We start from the raw sequence: 17,984 nt of genomic DNA, 5'->3' as shown, positions 1-17,984 counted from the left end.
GATGGAAATTTATTACCTATAATACCAGAGAGGTCAAAGGAAGGACAGCACAGCTGAGATATCATATCTTTATTATTGTCCACTCGCACAAGCAAACAGATCATATCCAAGGTCCGTCGTCATTCCACCTGGAAGAAGCTGGATAAGCAGGACGACTGACCCTTTAGTAAAAACTGTGGTCTGGCTCACGCTAGTGAATCTAACACAACACTGAACTGAAAACTGAAACCATTAAATAATCTGTTTACATATAATAAACTAGATTAAAAAAACAAGCTGCATCTGACTAGGAAACAGTCATTGTACAAACCATGCGGTGCTTGGTGTCAATACTATCAGGTTCAATACAATATACTGCTCTCATGCTGGTGAAGAACAGCTTGTATTGTTGAACTTGTGGACAGTCAGAGGACAGTTGTTTCCTCTGAAGTATTCAGCAGGATCCGAGATCAAAAAGTTAAATCCTGCGTACGTTAACTTTAGCATGTCTGCAGAGTAAAACAAACTGCCTACTGCAGGTGTCATCACTTTAAGATTTTGAATCAAGTCACATATATTTTAAGACTCTTGGATATTTACAAGCATAGAGACTGAGTTCTAGCAAAAAATAAAAATAAACTTGTAAAGTATGACTGCAGAGGAATATATATATGCATAATAGGCTTTATGGCGTCTGATGCGTAATCTCTTGTGGTTGCAAAACCCACACAGTTGTTCACAGTGTTTGTGCTTTTGTGCTATAAGAGCCTTCTATTTATCCACTCACTATTTCTCAGTTTGCTAGTACAATGACAGATGTGTATGGAAAACTCAATCCCCGTGTAACCTAAAAATGCTGTCTGAACTGACTTAATACTCTGAACCAGCACTGCCATTCATCTGGAGTGACATCACTGCAATCACACCCAACACGAACATTTTCTTTGGAATGACATTTATTACACAAGCGATGAGTATCTAACTTAAAATGTACAAAAAGAGCCCTAAAGCATGTTACATGAAACCCCTTCTCAACCTCAGTTTGCTGAGCTTTGATTGGTGTAGCTGAAGCATCATTATGTATAAGATGTTCCATGTCTACCAGATGGTTTTAAACTGCAAGGCATGAAACTCATGTTTAGGTTAAATCCTCCACTGTGGCAAGTCCCATGAGGATTTAAATATTTGTCTTTTTAGAAAAGAAAAGAAAAGAAAAGAAAAGAAAAAAAAAGACTGCCAGCAAGCCACGCTACATTCAGCCTACTAAAGGAATGACTTGACCATTCTGTCCATTATCAGCTGGTGCACTACTGAAACATTTCAATAAAACAATCACAATCCTTTTCATAAACATCTTCAGCATCTTTAAAACGAAAGAAGGCAGACTGAAATGCACTGAAGAGACAGAGCTGCCAACAATTAAGATGAAAAACTGAAAATCCAGTGTTAAAAAATGACAGATACAGACCAAAAAAAAAAAAAAAGTCTTCACTCTTTTTCCATTAACTTCTTCTGTTTTGAACATTGAAGCAGAAAATTGTGGTCACGTAACATGATCATGATCACAATGACAGCAACAACAATCAATGACACAGCATGTAGCAGACATAACAGCGGCACCAGAGACCTGTGGTTTGATATAGTTCAGTCAATAGTCAATCACATGGACAGGATCAGAGTAACTCCAGCAGTGTCGATTCACGTAAAGAAATCCAAACTTTAGATCACTGTGAGCTGATGTTAACCACTCTTCAATTAAAATAATAAAAAAAACTGATGGCGGCACACAAGAAAAGCTCTTTAGAAACACTGACATGACCATAGATGTGCTGTTATCAGCCAAAACATCCCTGACCTTTGTGATGTTTCAGTACCATCACCGATTCCACTGGCAGTCAACCAGGAATCAGCACAGCCAGATGGAATTTCAGCAGAAGGTCATCAAACCATTTTTAAAGGTTTTCGGACTCTACAGTGACCCGCTGAGAACATTATCAACAAGGATTCCAAGAAAATAGCATCTGTCTGTGCGTCTGATCGAGGGGGAATAATTCTGTCATAATTCAAGACATTTAAAGTTTAGGTAAACGTGTTGGAACATCTGCATTGCTAGGGGCTTATACACCAGCAAAAACTTGTTTTGGGCTGAGGCAAAAGACCAAAAATGGTGCCACAGTCTTGCTGCCATCCTGGTTCAAGTGTCTTAATAAGACCTTCATTAAGGACATGTGGTATTTAAACAAATCACTGCTCTATTACAAAGACAATAGCAGAAATATCATGGCCATATGAAAATATGCTTTTTTTTTTTACAGTGCATAAAAAATCATTTTGCAAGGAACCAATAGTGGCTTTTAAAACCTTGTCATAAGGTTTACACACTTTGTAAGAGGTGCGTGGTGATGACATGTTAGAATTTCAACTATTACTGCAACTTCCATTTCTGATGTTTGGAGAATACACAAAAACACACGTTTGGGTTCCTTCATAAATGAACTGTGGGTCTTCTGAACAGTACATCTAGCATGTTTTTTTTTTTTTTTTTAACTTATATTAAAATTACACTCATTGTAATGATGAGACACAAGGGCCCCATCCCACAAAATGACTGACTCATGTAATCTGATAATGGCCTTAAACATATCAAAACTGGTTTGGGAAGATCTAAAAACTGACACATACTAATTAATTTAGAGTATTTATTGTTGAAACAGATTATCCTATCATCTGCTAAAGACAGCTGTTGACATTGTCAGTCTGTTCACAACATAAAAGCTCAAAGTCCCTTTGAAAGCTGAGACGTGCAACACAATAAATGGGATTAAATGTCCAGAACACCCACAATTCATTCACAACAGAACAAAAACCTCTGAGTTTGTGTGAGACTTCCATACATTTTGCCACAGTATATGTAACCGTCACACGCGCAAATGAACTTTTTAAACTTGACTGTCTTTATGTTCATATGGGCCAAGATTGCTAAGGTAGACTATAAACAGTCCCTTACTTGAGGCGTCCTCATGAGCCATTTAAAGTCAACATGAGCACAGCAAGCACATTATCACATCAAATATTATAGTTCAAGATAAAATATGCAAAAACCTGTTTAATACTGAGGAAACAGCCGGTAATAAAACAAAACATCTGACATTGTAAATGTTATGCATGGCTGTACTAAAACAGTGGTTCACAAACCTTTTATGTGCCCCCTTCAGAAGCTGATAAAAAGTGTATGCATCCACTAAACAATCTTTAACAATGAGAGGGGAAAGAACGAATAAAAAAAGATCCAAGTTGAATGAGATAAAGGTCAGCACGAAGGCATCAGTTAACCATTCTTTCTGTATTCTCCCTATATAACTAAATCAACTTTTTCCATTTTAAATCCCTGGTCACCCAAACCCCCCTTGCTGTGACTCTATGCCCCCCAGTTTGAGAACCACTGTACTATGGGGATACACTGGTAGTGTGCTTATGTTGCCTCACAATGCACTTCAAGTACTGTAGCTTCAAGGAAAAGCCTTTTGCAGCTTGCCTCAAAAGAGGTAACACAGCTGCCATTAAATTCTGCCCAGACATTGCTGCAGAGCTACTCTCAGATTAGTGCAATTTCAAAGTTCTGTGAGATACACTGGGTTTGGATATTAAGGCCATAATTTAGAAACATCCCAAAAATGTAATAACCTGGACTTGTGATGCTCACAGTTGATGCACAACAACCAGTCTTCATCAAAAAATACGACTTGACACAACGAATATTTCTTACAGACGAAAATAGAACAGAACTTTCACAGAAACAAGTCTGTACTTAAGTTAGATAATATTGCCACGTTAAATTACATCCATGTGTATATATATATAAAAAAAGCACACAAAAACAAATGATAGAACTCACAAGTCACTGATAAATATGGTTCAACTATGGGAAGCACCCTTTACACCAGGATGTCATTGGGGAAGCATCTAAACAGCTGCTCAGAGCTTTGCTTCCAGCCAGTCTGCACTATATCATAGCTGCCATCAACGTGATGGGAACGCTACACTTGAAACTGTTAGTGGGCTGTGCCAAATCTTTCACATCGACTTTTAAAATGCAGCAGGAATTAAAAAGACACTTTAGGCATACTTTCTGTCTATTTAAAGATGCTGATTGGCAATGGTCCTGGATGCATTCAGTGTGACTCCAGAACATTTCCTTAAGCCTGTCATAAATCATCAACGTTACATAATTGTATCTGCTGCATGAAATCATTAAGATTGGGTCCACACTCTGACTGTTAACTGCATGCCTGTTAAGCATCAGTGAAACAGCTTAGAGAACTACCATGAATGATGATAAACTGTTGAAACAGACATGTCAACCGAATTCAGTTCATGTTAAAAACAGTACTCTGATGGTTTGATGAAGATAAAAACTCCATGCCTTGTACTGTTCAAGTCTTAGGGGTCTTAATCAAGCTTTCAGATTCTGAGCCTGTATTGTGCATTCAATTAAAAAAAGGTTTTGTATTCAATTATCCCTTCGTGCCTCTGATCCAAATCTCTCGGGCTTTTGGGTCTTGATTGCCAATGAGCAAAAGATTTCTGTGCAGCAGAGTAGCAGTTTCAGCAGAAGAGATGTAGTCAGGCTCAATATGGCAGAACAGTGAGCTGCGGTTCTGTGACCCTGACACACCAACATGGCGACTGAACAGAACTTTAAGTGTGTGGCTGAACATTGCCAGTAGATTGTGCTGCATGTCCTTCACTGGTGGAGCCAATTAGAGAGCACCCTGTGACAGACCTAACAAATCCATGATTTCACTGTTTTTTGTTTTTCATTTCAGCCATTTCTCAGGTTTAAGACTGCAGGTGAACAACACTCGGGGCACAGCAAAGCAAAGAGTGTTCACTGAAACTTTTTAAAGTTTCTCTTTATCTCAATTCATAATTTGAACACACAACAAGATTATTTTCACAAATTCTATGGCACAAAAATTGGAGGGTAGTTTAATTTGCTTCTCTTTCTGTGATGTTTTCTGGATTAATAATACAGACTGCTAACTAAAAATATTTCACACCGGTGCAGAACATATGAGGCAATGAAAAGTCTTTATCTGCACTAAATCTTTGAGGTCGGGTTGGTGTGTCAGGGCCCTACGGCAGCCGTCAGCCAAAATGTAGGCCACAGCATGCTGTCTATGGGAGAGTCTGAGGGGGGTAGTGAATTGTGGAGTATGTTACTTTCGGTTCATCTGTCTACATACACTCCAACCCCCAACCCTGACTTTCCTTTCCCCATCTCAGTCTAAAGGATTACTGTCTAGCACTAGTCTAGGTCTAATCTGCCTTTAAGATGGTCTGAGCAGCTCTCTCCCTATCTGTCTCTCTGTCTTCCTCCTGAAGGCTAGCCTGCAGCTTAACACAGATACTGGTGTCACCGCTCCACAGAGCCTGAATGAAGAGGTCTGTGTGTTGTTTGAGCTGGTCTAGGTCGCTCTGGGTGCGTCGGTTCTGCCGGTGGAGCTCCTTGGTGCGGAGTGCAATGTCTAGCAGGCCAGATTTGCTCAGGATGTTGTAAGTGTTGCAGAAGCGCTTTCTCTTTATATCAGCATCACTATCTGTGTTGTTGTGTTGTCCCGGTGAGCTGCTCTCTTGGGTGGCCCCCTGGGGAACAGGGAGTGTCTGGTTTTTGGGGCCAATGGTGTGAGTCAAAGACAGAGAGGTGTTCAACTCTGACTGGCTGAAAGTTGATGAAGACCTCTCACTGGCAGGACTACTGCTGGCGCTGTCTTTTGTTGTGTGGCGAGATAGTCGGCTTTGGAGCAGAGGAGACATGGCGCCAGGGGAAGCAGGAAGACTGGGAGTGGTTGAGCCAGATTTACTGGCACCTCCACACAGACTTCTCTGCTGCTTCTCTCTCTGACAGTGGTCCCGGTGGTTGGAGGTCACAATGCTGCCTCTCTCTGACCCGGAAGAAGATGAGCAGGTGGAGGAAGACGAGGAAGCAGTTCCTCTCCCTGAGGAACTGGAGCTATCTCCAGGATGCGGAGCAATCTTGGGGTAAGATTTCAGAATTGGAAGATAATTCTTAGAGCGTCGCTGTCTAGAAGAGGACTCTTTGGAAGCACAGGAAGCTTGACGAGAGACCACAGGCTGAAGGAAGACCACCTGAGGCTGTTGGACCACAGGTTGAACCACCTCCACTGTGGGGCTAAACCCCCAGGGCTTCAGAGCAGGAGGATTATCGCCATGCTGCAAAGACAATTAAGTCTGAATTGAGAGCTTTAAAAGGCAAGTCTTGCATAAGCACTTCCTATCTGTGGGTCTCTTTTTCATTGTTTACAATGAGATGGAAAAAAAAGAAAAAAGAAAATGAGTGGAAACAGCGATAGCCTGCGACATATAAAAGGAGAACAAACACCATTAACAAACAGATACTGTATCAATTAATAAGTTAGTCTACAAAATGTTAAACAATGACAAACACCCATAATAAATGTGAACACACCAGATACTTACTAATTAGTGGCAAATTAAACCATAAATAAACTCTGTAATGGTACAAACCACACATTTGGTATTTGGTAATAACTAAAATGATCAATAGTTATAAGATTTTAATTATTTTTCTGTTGATTAACTCTCAGTAATAGTTTTCAGCCCCACTCCCCACACCACGTGAAAATACTTTCAGAGATACAGATGAAAATATTATGGCTCTACATGCTGAGTTTGTGATGATTGTTGGAACAGTACAAGTACGAACAAAGAAGAGTTTTAGCTTTGAAAAAAGCATCGTCTCACATGGACATAAAAAACATGGGAAAATAGGGCCCATAATCTATAAACAATGTGTGACACATTTCTCCTGTTTGTTGGGGGACATTGAAATCTTCCAGGACATGTGGACCAGCACGAACTGGAAACTCACACACAATGCCATTTTCATTGCTTCATGACCAAGGATCAATTTCATTGAAATTAGTAATTTTATTTACTAAATTAACAGGATAATACGGACTAGACTTCTATCATTGAGTTTAAATGGTCAACAGCGCTGGTCTGCTCAACAAACAAGGTCAAAATCTTTGTCATAAAAACTTCAATAACCCAATTAAAAACCATTAATCAAGTGAACACACACAATTATTCTCTTTCACTGTCTAATCTTTTATTCCTATTAATTTAATGAAAACTGAATTTAATTTTGAGCTACTTCTCATCTTTTTTGACACATTCCAAGTAGATGCGACAGGAATGTGAAGACATATTCAAGTTAAAAATAGGCAGTTAAAGGTTGAGGGCTGAACCTGAGTGGAAGCATGGAATGAATTCAGACATATGGATAATGTTATTTGCTCAGAGGTGAGGTTTTGCTGAGTGTACCTGCTTGAGGAGGACATTGTTCATGATGATCATACGGGAGAGGTTGGAGTAGGAACCTCTCACCACAGCCAGCTGAGAGGGCTGGGGCCCCGAGCCAGGAGTTTGTGGTCCCTGCTGTACGACAGGGCGGGGTGAATCCTCAGAGTCTGTGGTGTCCATTGTGCTCATGTGCTCTGAGCATGCATCTACAGAGCAGAAAGAAGAGTAACAAGGGTTCAATTAAGTGATACCTTATCATCTATGCATGTAAAATTGTGGGAAGAGCAAGTATGAACCTGAAAATCCAGAATCTCTCTCTGAATCAGTCCGGGAGTCTCCAGACTTCATGATGCGAGGTCTGTTTGCTGCCCTTGAGTGACTCTCTGCCTTCCTCTTGGTGCTCATCTTCTTTCCTGCTGTGCTGATAATGTCCTTGGCTAGACAAGCTCTCACAGCAACTACATCAGCAAATCAAAGGCTGGGAATCAAACAACACTAAACAGACCATCCTTTCAAGCCACTGATAGCTATGAAGTTGACCAATGACAGCATATCGAAAAGTTAGTCCGCTCTCCTATCTTTTCTAGGATTACTGCAATTGAATAAAAACACCAAAACTCATAGCTGTCATATACAACATTAAGTTAGTTGCAAATATTGAGTTACTGAATGTTGCTAGTTGGACTATTGTATGGTCTTAAGTACCACTAAGGTTAATTTTGCATGATATAAAAAGGCAAAATTAGATAACTGATGTAACTGTAAGTAAGCTTGATCTAACATTTTACATATGATGGCGCAACTAGCTAAAAGCGGCTGAGAGCCGAAGAATACAATTGTTAGCACTTTGGTTAGCTACGTTAAACGCTAATGCTAACGTTGACTTAACAACGGTAGCAAGCAAAGCTAACGTCAGAGCGTTTACTGACACGAAGTACGCAAAAACGTTAAAGGTAACGTTACAGACACACCACAAAACGCTAAAGAAACACAAAAATGCGCACTTTGTTTTTGTCGCTGTTCCAACGACGCTGTCTTCAAAGCTGAGGGGGTACGGGCTTGCAGCCGGGTCGAACTGTCTGCTTTTGTCTCGGTGGCTTCTCTTCCTTGGTGTGGCCGTTACTGCTGCTGGCTACTGGCCAGCTACGTTGCCTCGAACTATGTGTTCCACGGTACAATACACGAGACAGAGCGCCCCTCCCCTGTCCGCACGGTCACATGTGGAGCACGGTGGCAGCTGCCGTTAACCGACGCAGTTTAATTGTCTTCTACGAACGTCAAAATGAAAAGCAGAAGACCCGTGGCCCGTGGGCTGTCGCGCATCTACCAACAACAGTTGAGAAAAATGCAAGGAACAGGATATTTGATAGACAAACTCTGCCATATTTGGTAGTTAGGGGCGTAGCCTTAGCTGGACTACCGGACACGTCACATTCTTTAGGCGTCTACGCCCGCCCACCTGGTATATTTACTGGCTTCTGATTGGCCGTCCCAACCAGCAGCTGAAAAACGTGACCTCGGCCAAATGTGTGGCAAGTTAAGGACATTGTGTTCACCATGCAGCTGGGAGGAGTGCGGTACAGTGCAGGCATCTTGAATATACTGTCGGGGAACCCAGTGACGCGAGGTTTCGAGCGTAATGTTCTTGTGTATTACATAACAGCCTGGTTGGCCTACAGCTAACCTAAGCAGGGCAACTCTTCTCTGTAGCACGTTTGAGGAATTAAACACAACACTGCCTCTCAGAACATAGCGTCCTCACGTGCAGGCATGCTGCTCTTACACTTTTACTGTACTGGTCTTTTCCATACCTGCAATAGCAAAAATGGTGGTTGAGGTGGAAAGGTTTGTGGTAGTGTGCAGACATGCCTTGGGAGAGAAGTCAACCTCATTAAACTGCTTATAACACAGCTCGAGCAAAAGAATGCTTTCACTAAAGTACTGCAGTTGCAGAATTTAGAGAACCTGATGTCACTCATTTGAAGTCTATAAAACAAAACCAGAACAGGGTTCTGTCTGTGATTAAGTCATACTAGTGAAGAGAAATACTAAAGGGATCTTCACTGCTGAATCGAACTACAACTCTATCATCTCACATGTCTCTGAAAGGCTGTGAATGCAATACAAATCAGTGGATAACAGTAACCCCTTGTGCTTTGTTAACAATGCGCTTACTACACAGTCTTGCAGGATAAAGGGCTCACAGTGTCCTCACATGTTATCCATCCTAATGGTCTACCAGTGCAAATGTAGATAACACAGAAGTTCCTTGTATTTGGAGTGGATTTTATTTCATGAACTTATCGTGTTCCAATGCAGAGTAAAGACCACTTTTTGAGAAAGTCACATAGATTACCAGTAAGGGATTGGTCAATCCATAAAAATCATAATGATGATGAAGTCATGGAAAAAGTCTCTGGCCTCTCTGTGAATGTTGCCATTGATCTGACACTTAACCAGTCAACACCTCAGGATGGATGGAGGCCTTAATCCTTTTCCATGGCAGCATTCCACCCATTATCTGTGTACCTTTTCTGAATCTGTTGAATCCGATGTCTATTTTAAAAACCACACTCAAAAGCAGTTTTTTTTAATCAAAATTGATACTGACTTTGGTCCATTAAAACAAAATATCACATCATCTCATTGTTTGCTCCAATAATGACTCAAAAAGAAAAGAACGTCACAGACAAGGTGGTGTTTGATGGATGCACTGGAGGAGAGGAGAAGAATAGTCAGATATGATCAATCACAGATGTGCTGTTGTTTGCCTCTCCAAAGTCTTGGGCAGATGTGTGAATCAGTGAAGATTTATCTTGTTTTGAGGGAACTGGCACCTGAAAAGACATAAATAAACAATCAAAGAAATTCAAATGGTACTACAGTATGTCTATGAAATACATCTGTGTTCATTTTGTCACCAAAAGCTGTCTGCTTTTGTCAGTGTTTGACCTCACCCAATGTCATTTGAATTTCTAATCTTACAACCCAGCTCTGAGGCAGCAGTGCATTCACTGTTAATTATTACATATTGTTTATCCATTATTCATGAGCTACTGTTCCATTTTGCTGGTCTCATGGCTGGTTTGCCCCTCTATCAATACAAATCTTGTCTATTCAAGATCCTATCTCACAGTATTCAAACCAGATTTAGACATCAAATTTGAAGAACTGGTCACTGAATATGGTTATTTGCATGAAGTATGACATCACACTGAGGGACAATTCTACATGATTTATTCCAATGCATCCTTGCATGAGATCAAATCAATAGAGAAGCAATAACAAGTACTGTTTCACATTTTATGGTACTTACATAACACCTCTGAACAGAAACCACAGAAAAACTAGAACTACCACCTCGTGGCTGTTTGCCTCCTCCAACCAGTCAAGCTGCAGTTTACATCAATGTCTGTCCACACTCAAATAGTAAACGTAGTGAAGGCTTTGAAGGAATTTAATGAAAGCTATTAAGTGTATTTTTAGGTGAATAGAAAGTTATCATTTTAATGACATTACAATAAACTACTTTCTGTGAGAAACATGCTGTCTTCACTTAAAGGCTATTTTTACTGAGGAGCAGTAGAGAGCCTCATCACACGGAGCAAAGACAATCATTTGAAGTTCAGTATCAGCAGCACCAATGAAACTGTGCTGACTACAATGCTTCATATATGGATGTTGCTGCATAGAGGTTACAAACTGTAAACGTGGACGCTACACACTTCTTCAACCCAGCAGCACAGAGGATCTGTACAGTTTCAAGGTAGACACCCAAGATTAGTGTCACCAATGCAGTATCGGCCCCACATAGCCTGAAAAGTGTTGCTGCAGAACATTATATTGTCACAGTGAAGTCAACCTTTGACCTTTTGGATCGTCATCACTACATCATTTTACCTTGTGAGACATTCGTGTGAAATATAGTCATATTTAATATATAAATTCTCGTGGCTAAAAATGTGTTTTGTGAGATTCCAGTGACCTTGACCGTGAAACTCACTGGCTTTTAACTTTATGCGGATGATTTTGGTGTGAAAATTATCTCAGAAGTATAAATCACCACCCAAATGATAGTCTTGACACATGTTTGGATGGATTACAGAGCAGGCCTACAGGGCGCAGGCCCAGGGGCCCATGGGGTCACAGGTCCCTTCAGACTGAGCCTCTATGAAGTGACATTGCAGAGTGAAGAGGCAAATTGTCCTTCAGAACAACCAAAGTAAAATCCTAAACATTCCCTTTGAGGTTTCTACAAGAACTAAGTCATCATGAAACCATCAAAGGGAATGTTTATTCCCCTGGGTTTTATGTAGGAAGTTTTACTCCAGCTCAGTTTATGTTCACCATACAATTTGGAGCCCCTGAATGTGCTGAAAGAAATTAAAAACTCTGCAGCTGTGTGGTCTCTTGACCACTGAAGATGAGGTGGGGGGTCCTAAGCTATGGTTTACAAAGGAATAGGAGCCAAGACATGTTTGTTTGATCACAACAACAGCCACAACAACATGGCCACACAGGTTCCTACACTGTTGATAAAATGATTCAAACACAGCCTTACCCCACAGCGATCTTAAGTCCAAGGTCTGGCTTTTGGCAGGGCTGATTCTGAGGATGGATTTCTCTCTAACTCTTTCAAGGCTGCTGGATAACAAATCCCCTCACTCTATATCTTATCAGGGGAGATGGTGACAGTTGTTCCTTGTTCCCCATGAGCAAATAGCTTCTGTGCTTCAATGACAGATCAAATGCTAGAGGATACATCTGCTTGAAGGTTCAGTGTGTAAGATTTAGTGGCATCTACCAGTGAGGCTGCAGATTGCAACCAACTGAATACCCCTCGCCTCACCCTCCCTTTCCAAGCATGTAGTAGAACATTCTGTGGCCACGAAACTCGCAAAAAAATATGAAAAGTGCTCCCTGGAGTCAGTGTTTGGTTTGTCCTTTCAGGGCCACTGCAGAAACGTAAATGTGAAGTAATGAAAACATGATTCTTATTTTAAGATTGTACACTTATGAAAACAACTGTGTGTCCAAAAATGCTTTATCAAGTTCAGCTGAAGCTAATATAAGGCTTCAGCAGTTTGAGTTCGACCAGCGGTTCTCAAACTGGGGGGTGGACTCCCCTGCGGGGCCATAGAACCACCGTGGGGGGGGATCTTGGATCTTTTTTTATTTGTTTTTTCCCCGTCATTGTTAATGATTGATGAAAATTGTGGGACGGAGGCCTGAACTTCTTTTGGTTTGAAGGGAGCCTGCCAAAAAAAGTTTGAGAACCACTGGGTTCAACAAATAAAAAGGACACCTTACAGTCTTTTCAGTGTGACAGTCTTTCCTTACTGAGCTGAGGTGGAGAGATAGTGACACAAAGAGTTTCCTCTTTGTACTAAAAAGAATTACCCAAGATCCCCAACTGACTTAACTCGGACAGCTCATACTACATTTGCATATCTCAGTCTTATATTAGATTCAGCTATCTTTAGAATGCAAATTTGCACAAAAGGAGGATTGTGGATTTTGTCCTACACTTCATACTTTGGAATTGCTGTAAGAAGGGATGTTTTCAGGGCCAGTGTGGCCAGGAGACATGATTACAGCGCTGCAAAGGTTTCAATGAGGGTTGTTTTGAGATATACTTGAAAAAATGTGAATCTATCCAGCGAGCCCTGGACCCAGCTACTCCTATGGTCAATGGCCACATCAGAGACAACCCTAATGACATCATCAGAGTTATTTCCACAGACCTTAGAAATCTCTCTCTAAAGCCACGGACAGAAGACATTACACGGCTGTTTTCACAGGCTGAGTAATGCTTAATGCTGACAAGCAAGCTGATCTTCATGTGTGAAATCCTTTTAACAGAGCTGCTTCATAACACTCCACAAATCCAGTTGCAGCTTTAAACTTTTAAACCTCACATTGTAGCCTTTTCAGTGCTCATTATTTATTTTGGGCATCTCATTCTTTATGGCAACGCCTTCATTGTACACTAATTCAGAATTGGTTACAAGCCAGTTTTCCTTGTCAAACAAAAGAGAACGAGGCACAGAGAGATTACCTGTGGCACACGCTGCCCTTTTGACCTTTGTGTGAAAACAGTGAAGCCCACAGACAAACAAAATACCAAACTCCCTGCACACAAAAACTCTTCAATCGGTCACATTCAATTTTAAGGCCAGAGTTGAGCTCTGCTGTATCTCTGGTGCGGTGCAGCAGGATTGAGTCAGATGCATATTGGCTAGTTTTAATGTGGATAAAATTGTGTATAGTGTCTTGGACGTGACTTCTTACTGATCCCTTTCCTTTCTTTTCTGTTTTTGGAGTGTTCTTGATATATGGATCTGGTTATTATCAGACTAAATCTTTACACTGGCACTCCTTGGTTGGACCTATCAGCAGCCTTGGATTACTGTGTTGAAAATGCTCTGTGGCTGGTAGATTACAGGCCTGCCAGAGAGACGAACAACACATCAGACAATATATGGTGCTGTTGTTTCATCTCATCTGTCCTTGGGAGTCTGACAGTGAGGAGGAAACATGACAAATGTAGCTGTAAATGTCCAAAGGTTATGAAACAGTTTGTGTGTGTGTGTGTGTGCCACAGGGGGGCAATCCATCTCTTACTTGCCACAGCCGTTTGCTGTCTTCTTGTGTTTCCTCCTCCGAGGTCTGCTCTTGATGGACTCGCTGCTGCTGTGGAGGATGAGCAAAGTGCAATAAAGATATTGACGCGTTCATATCTGACAGATAAAATGTTCATCTACTGACCTTTTATTATTTAGGAGTTTCTGACGGGCTCTAAAATAGGGAACAAAAACACAAACAACTGGCAGTTAGCTGTCTCAATTTGCATTCAGCGTCTGCTTGAAAGAACTCGCAATGTACCTGCATTCACATCTCCGATGCTCCACAAATGTGAGTTCCACATGGTGCATAGATGTCATGGGATGAATCCTCATCACCTGAGAAACAAAGGAAACCTGAATATAGGGCCATACATTTAGAGTAATCAGAAAGTGCATTTTTCACACCTCCCTTTCAGTATGTCTGATCAATCTTTTCTGATCAGAGATCTCGCTAGACCTGCAGAGTGATGTTGCGTTCAAGGGTAGGCTGGCACTCCAGGTTCTCATCCCCACAGCAACCAGAGCATCGCCAAAGTGGGACACAAGCAGGCATGTAGATGTACTCCACTTCTCCAGGGTACTCCTGCTCCACATCCACCAGCTGCTCCATGGGCCGACACATGCTCTTTGCCCACACCTCCTGGAACGCCATTACTACAAGACAAGTTGAATCTTCAGTCTTTGAATCATTTGCAAGAGTTGGGAATACCTATTCAGTGGGATATGATAAGGATCACAGCCATTACCTTTTGAATGACCCTCTTCTGGAGGGTGTGAAATCTGTAAAACACATAAAAAATACAGAGATCAACCCTTTGGTTTCATTTGATAAAAGTAGAAAAAATCAACCAAACATGGTTGTAATGATAGAGAACCTCAACACAATGATATAGCAACAGTGGGTTCATTGAGCAGGTGCAGAGCGCCCTCTTGTGGCAGAGAAAAAAGCAATGCACAGACAATGATCCTGTCAAAACAGTGACGCTGCATGGTTTCATGAGTGTACCACTGTGCCTCTGTGTGCAAATCAGCAAAAAAAGCAGTAAAATGAGCCAGCCAACAACAAAAAGACACTAGATTTCTCAAGTTGTTGTAACACTATTAGGTTTATTATTACAAGGAATGAAAACCCTTCGAAGTATGCAAAGAATAACAGCAAAGAGTAGCTGCTTGCTTTACTCATGGGAGGGTTACACACAATAAACACAGTTAAAACAAAGGCAGTACTGAAAAGAATCGTGACACAGCGTGAATTTTGTTAAGTTCTCACAACCCAGCCTCCAAACTCACAATGGCAGTGTCCCTGATTTCTGAACGGCAAATTGAGCTGAAACACAAATGCAAAGTTGATCTTGGCTCTCTTCTTCTTTTGAATATCAACAATCTCTTTGTGACTCCTCACCTCTCCGCTGCTTTCCTCTCACTCAGCGAACATCGATGGGAACGCTGTCTTCTAAATGTCACAGGCAGGGAATGCTTCATCGGACTACAGTGGGTTTTATTGTGGGATTTGTGAGTTTGTGCCAAATACAGAGCAAATCCAAAGAGTCTGCATGGCTTCACCCAACAAGACAACCAGATGCAATAAAACAGCTGGAGCATAAAACATGCAGACCTTCATGAACAACACGGTGTGATGGTAAAGTGGCTTGGACATAATCTCATACTTTTTCTAAAACTGTTGCTTTGTTAACAAAGAAAAAAGTGGAAAAGTGTTAAACATGGAAAACTATGTGCTTCTTCTCTCGTTCCTTTCTCATTATTGTTTCCCCCCCTTTAATTTTGTAACTTAAACAAAACTTTCAATTAAATGTGCAACGGTTATTATCATACTGAACAAAACCTGCCTGATTTCACATGTCATTCTCTCTCTCCCCTTTTGCCTTTTTTATTTCTCTCAATATGATTTTTAAAGGTCACGCCTATGTTCTGGTTCAAAGCTTGACAAATAACACAGCTGAGCTTGCTCTTTTACTGCACTAAAAACCACTGAAGTCTCATCTGGGCTGATGAGAGTCTAGTAAATCAAAGCCAGAACAACCAATAGGAAATAGATTTTCCCTGTTATTGATGCTTTCTTTCACTCTGAGGCAGCTGGCGCCACTATCTTGCCAGTCATTTCCTGCAAATATGGCTTGATGATAAGTTGGCTTTTAATGTGCAGATTGATAACCCTTTGGAAAATATTTTGTCCATTTTATGACAATGCTGTCTATATGAGGCCAGGAAGAAACCTGTGCAAAGCTCATTTCTCTCTGTACTGGACTATGGTGAAGTGAATTTTCTAAGTGCAGACTCATGGACTCACCACTGCTCTACACATGAATCTTTAGGATGGTCCTCGCTGTACCAGCAGGAGAAAAATACACATGTTGCTATTCACTGCCAATACACTGTTCAATAAACTACTTACTTACATTCCCAGCCCTTTACCCTGTCACGCCAGCACTTGATCTACCAACTGGGTTCTTCTGTTCCCTACATGCAGACCGTTCATGCTATATTACAAACCATGGATCAGTTAATTGCTTTAAATGAATTCTAACCAGTTGCACTTGAACTCTGTCCTCCATTCTTGGCACTATTCTGTGTAGTACGAGTAGTAAATTTCCCATTCATGATCTGCTGCTGTGTCAAACATCTGTAAAACACAACAGAACTATGTGGAGGGATGAAACGCCATTTCACAATATGTTGAGGTGACTTTAAAGTTGCCAAACTCGTCTCACATGATTCTTCCTGTGAGAAGCTTTCTGGACCGCAGGGTGCATAAAAAACATTGTGTGTTATTCCACAGTCCATATGAGAGCCACATTTATAGATTTTTGCTTGCTACTCAATTCCATAATCTCCCCCTCATAAACTGCAATGCATATTCACTGTGCAGCCTGCTCCCTGCTGGGTGATGCTGACTGCATCTGTCTTGTCTGAGGTCAGATGCTCTTACACCAAGAGGGAGCCTGAAAGAGATGTGGAGGATTAGAGCCTCATCACAGCCAGGACATGGACGTCTCCAAACCTGCTGTGCTGTGTCAGTCAGCCAATGGTCTCCAAATAACTGAGGCACCTCTAGCTGAGCTCCTGGCTGAGTTTTCCAGTATGTAGCTGTGCACGCCTTTCTATCTGAACCTGAATCACTAACATGCAGCAGCTGCATCTGATGCTGGCTGGATGAGGCGATATCTGCACACATGACTGTAAACACGGTGTTTCCAAAGCCCTAAACGCAGACGGTATCTTCATGGTGAGGCACAACCAGTCAAAATACAGATAGTGTGTAACAAGGCTGGAGTGTGGCGCAGATGTGTCCTGGCACAGTCTGACACTCAGATGTGTCCTCTTTTAAATGCACTGTTTCACTCAAAGAGAAAAGACAGCCTTCACTTGAAAAGGGAAACCTGTATGCTGTCTTTAGCAACACTTAGCATGCAAAATACCACAGGATGAACTGAATTTCAAAATAAATGTCACTTTGATAATAATAATAATAATAATAATAATAATAATAATAATAATAATAATAATAATAATAATTTAAATATATCACTAATAAATGACACAGCCCTTTCCAAACACCTGCAACGTAGAAAACTGCACAATTGTCCACCTTAACAATAAAGAAAACGAGGCTTGCTGGGAGCAACATTATAAAAAAGTTTGGAAATATGTTGAGTTACCTGCGCAGGTACGACTTGCAGTACAAGAGTCATTAAGAGGTGCGAGATTCCAACGAAACTTTGCATGTTGCCACAGACGAGTTACCTCCCCTCGTCTCCAGTCGATCAGTAACAACTGAAAAAGTCTAAATAGCGACGGCGTGAAGGGGCCGGGGTTTTGATTGGCGCGCCGTCCCGCTGTGCGCGAGCTGGGATGGAGAGCGCGCGCCAAACCCTTAGAATATGCACGTGCAGCCGATGATCAATAGGAAACGGTTCCAACTTGAAGTGAAAGGAAAAGATGACGTTACCCCAGCCTGTCCCCCCCACACACGCATGCAAACACACACACACGCGCGTTTATTTCTTCATTTGC

General features: G+C 41.3%; 2 protein-coding genes across 3 annotated transcripts; both read right to left on the bottom strand.

The window, feature by feature from the left end:
* Positions 1-925: 925 nt before the first annotated feature.
* Positions 926-8,682, bottom strand: cipcb (CLOCK-interacting pacemaker b). The gene is made up of 4 exons (XM_076756678.1): positions 8,331-8,682; positions 7,623-7,784; positions 7,348-7,532; positions 926-6,213 (listed from the first exon to the last, which is right to left on the bottom strand). The coding sequence occupies exons 2-4, from the start codon at positions 7,729-7,731 to the stop codon at positions 5,299-5,301; spliced, it is 1,209 nt and encodes a 402-aa protein (XP_076612793.1). The 5' UTR covers positions 7,732-7,784; positions 8,331-8,682; the 3' UTR covers positions 926-5,298.
* Positions 8,683-9,595: 913 nt separating this feature from the next.
* pgfa (placental growth factor a) lies at positions 9,596-17,760 on the bottom strand. 2 transcript variants are annotated; one of them, XM_076755661.1, is made up of 7 exons: positions 17,630-17,760; positions 14,699-14,732; positions 14,410-14,606; positions 14,212-14,288; positions 14,095-14,124; positions 13,951-14,019; positions 9,596-10,163 (listed from the first exon to the last, which is right to left on the bottom strand). In XM_076755661.1, exons 1-7 carry the CDS (start codon positions 17,693-17,695, stop codon positions 10,127-10,129), a joined length of 510 nt encoding a protein of 169 aa, XP_076611776.1. In that variant the 5' UTR covers positions 17,696-17,760; the 3' UTR covers positions 9,596-10,126. The 2 variants fall into 2 exon arrangements, with proteins under 2 accessions (XP_076611776.1, XP_076611777.1); XM_076755662.1 differs by having other exon boundaries at positions 13,951-14,016.
* Positions 17,761-17,984: the final 224 nt, after the last annotated feature.

This window comes from Chaetodon auriga, chromosome 18 (genome assembly GCF_051107435.1).
Source record: "Chaetodon auriga isolate fChaAug3 chromosome 18, fChaAug3.hap1, whole genome shotgun sequence".
Lineage (NCBI taxonomy): Eukaryota > Metazoa > Chordata > Actinopteri > Chaetodontiformes > Chaetodontidae > Chaetodon > Chaetodon auriga.
Note: the sequence above shows the minus strand (reverse complement) of the source record. Positions and strands in the feature narration are given on the sequence as shown.

What these genes read in the sequence shown, in the direction of transcription:
- cipcb (XM_076756678.1), bottom strand. Translation starts at nt 7,731, where the DNA reads ATGAGCACCAAGAGGAAGGCAGAGAGTCACTCAAGGGCAGCAAACAGA. An exon ending in GAGAGATTCTGGATTTTCAG is followed by an intron (nt 7,533 to 7,622) that starts GTTCATACTTGC and finishes TCTGCTCTGTAG; the next exon opens with ATGCATGCTCAGAGCACATG. An exon ending in ACAATGTCCTCCTCAAGCAG is followed by an intron (nt 6,214 to 7,347) that starts GTACACTCAGCA and finishes TTGTCTTTGCAG; the next exon opens with CATGGCGATAATCCTCCTGC.
- pgfa (XM_076755661.1), bottom strand. Translation starts at nt 17,695, where the DNA reads ATGCAAAGTTTCGTTGGAATCTCGCACCTCTTAATGACTCTTGTACTG. An exon ending in CATCGGAGATGTGAATGCAG is followed by an intron (nt 14,125 to 14,211) that starts GTACATTGCGAG and finishes TCCCTATTTTAG; the next exon opens with AGCCCGTCAGAAACTCCTAA. An exon ending in ACAGCAAACGGCTGTGGCAA is followed by an intron (nt 10,164 to 13,950) that starts GTAAGAGATGGA and finishes ATGTCTTTTCAG; the next exon opens with GTGCCAGTTCCCTCAAAACA.